This window comes from Palaemon carinicauda, chromosome 21 (genome assembly GCF_036898095.1).
Source record: "Palaemon carinicauda isolate YSFRI2023 chromosome 21, ASM3689809v2, whole genome shotgun sequence".
Lineage (NCBI taxonomy): Eukaryota > Metazoa > Arthropoda > Malacostraca > Decapoda > Palaemonidae > Palaemon > Palaemon carinicauda.
The window spans coordinates 113,265,976-113,268,475 of NC_090745.1; the positions used below are offsets into that span (position 1 = coordinate 113,265,976).

General features: G+C 33.7%; 1 protein-coding gene across 2 annotated transcripts in view; it reads left to right on the forward strand.

Annotated features, from left to right (window-relative positions):
- Positions 1-2,500, forward strand: part of LOC137615422 (sodium-dependent nutrient amino acid transporter 1-like) — a 74,129-nt gene that overhangs the window by 68,550 nt on the left and 3,079 nt on the right. For both annotated transcript variants that reach the window (XM_068345292.1, XM_068345293.1), the window contains 2 exons: positions 752-928; positions 2,038-2,137. In XM_068345292.1, the coding sequence (XP_068201393.1) occupies positions 752-928; positions 2,038-2,137 (277 nt within the window). The remainder of the gene's footprint in view (positions 1-751; positions 929-2,037; positions 2,138-2,500) is intronic.

Here is a 2,500-nt window from a genome sequence, read left to right on the forward strand (position 1 = left end):
GGGATCTAAAGCAGTACTTTTTTAACATTAATTGCTGAAGTTATCATTTCGTTTTAGAAGATTCTGCAGTTGATGTCATGTGGTAATCTAGGGCGGGGGCTGGGGTGGCCAGTGGTTCCTCGTTATAAAGTGTTTTTTCTTTGTCAATGCTATTTATTTTTCATGAAGTCATGGCTCATTCGTTCTCAAATAGCTGATTAAATACCCAATCATTAAAGTTGATACTCTTGCACTGCACTGCAGTTAACCTGAGCAAGTGCCCCAGAGTTGGGTACACCAAAAATATTTCACTGACTTTCAAGGAAGATTGCCCAAAATAGGCGAGCCATTAATATTTACAACATTATTGATAAAATAAATCAAGACTATTCCAGTTACTTTTTTGCATTGTTAAGTACTGATTTTTCCTCTTTTGTTTTCGCAAATACAGAATCTCTGTTTCTAGCTTTGCTATGACCAATAGCCACTTGTCGCAAACACTTTACAATAAGTTCTACGGGCCTCTTTTATCTTTTTTTGGTGGGGGGGGGACCGGAAAAAATCATCTATTAGTCTCTATGTCTGTTTCAAACCTTGTTCTGCCCCACAGCCACTTATTGCAAATACTTTAGTATAATATTTTACGGACTTCTTTTATCTGTTTTTGGGATAAAATCTGTCGCCACAGCCATTTTTAAGGAATATAGACTTGAGCCCGGACTTATAGCACTAAAAAGCTCCGTCTATTCATAACCACTTATCTCTCCTTCAGGTCTTCGCCGTGTTGTTCTTCCTCATGATGTTCACCCTGGGCGTTGGCTCAGCAGCCGCCCTGACCAACAATGTCATCACCGTCTTCTGCGACCAGTTTCCGAAGGTCAAGAAAATCTACATCACCTTCGGCATTTGCCTCGTCAGCTTCCTCATAGGACTCGTTTATGTCACTCCGGTAAGTCATTCAGACGAAGTACCTCTCGATACCGAGAGAAATAAGAATGTCAATGGTAGAGTAAATTCTGAGTAAAGTGGTGATGATTTGAACCAATCTGTTGTTACTTTGGGTTATTTAGATGCACTGTTAAAACAAAATACGTAAATTTAATTAGAAATTTTAACAGCCGTATTTCAGCAAATACAAGTGACTTTAATTTTTACCCTAATTTGTTGTTAAAAAACCGTATTTTTAATCGAAAATTCTCCGTAAAATTTATACTTTTATCAGCCATATTTCAGCAAATACAAGTGACTTTAATTTTTACCCTAATTTGTTGTTAAAAAACCGCAATTTTAATCGGAAATTCTCCGTAAAAATTATATTGTTCTCAGCCGTATATCAGTAAATACAGGTGACTGTAATTTTTACTCTAAATAGTTATTATCTTTTACGGTCTGATGACCATAATATCATTCATTTACGTCAATATATCCGTTGTTAAAACGAAATGCCTGGCAACATTTATTAAATGATTTTTTTTACCATATTTTACGGCAATTTTTTAATAGTATGGTACTAGTTATTACAAAAGGAATAACGATAGCAATATCACTATTAATGATTGTTACAAGTAAGATGGTATAATAAGTAGCAGAAGGAAATGATTTAAAACGGAAAGTTAAATTTGCTTGTCTCGCATTTACTTATCTTGCTTGATTGGCGTTACGAAAATCAATGCAAATATATTACTCCAATAAGTGGATGTTGCTATCGATGATTTTCTAGTCACTTGACTTATTCATTATGTTTGTACTTATTCATCATGCTTGTACTTCTCCATTATGCTTGTACTTCTTCATTATGCTTGTACTTGTTCATTATGCTTGTACTTGTTCACAATGCTTGTGCTTATTCATTATGCTTGTACTTGTTCATTATGCTTGTACTTGTTCATTATGCTTGTGATTATTCATTATACTTGTACTTGTTCATTATGCTTGTACTTATTCATTATGCTTGTACTTGTTCATTAAGCATGTACTTATTCATTATGCTTGTACTTGTTCATCATGCTTGTACTTATTCATCATGCTTGTACTTATTCATCATGCTTGTACTTGCAGGGAGGACCATGGATAGTCGATCTAGTGGACTATTTCGGAGGCGGCTTCATCATCTTCGTGTTGGTTATCATAGAGACAGTTTCAATTATGTGTATTTATGGTACGTATGAATTTAGCATATGTTGATTAGAATTGCTAATGTTAATTACAGTAATAAAGGCATTTCATTTCTAAATTAACCAGAATTAAACATAGTTTAACATCGAATGTTTTTATGTTGAACAGGCTGACATAAGTCTCCTTTTAAATAGTTTATATATGAAAGATCTATTTTAGTGTTGTCACTGTTCTTGAAATACTTTATTTTAATAGTATGTCTCTTTTTATAGTTCATATATGAAAGATCTATTTTAAAAGTGTTACTGTTCTTAAAATACTCTATTTCAATTGTTCATCACTTCTATTGTATTTTACTTATTAACTTGCTTCCTTTTCCTCACTGGGCTATTTTCCCTTGTTTGAG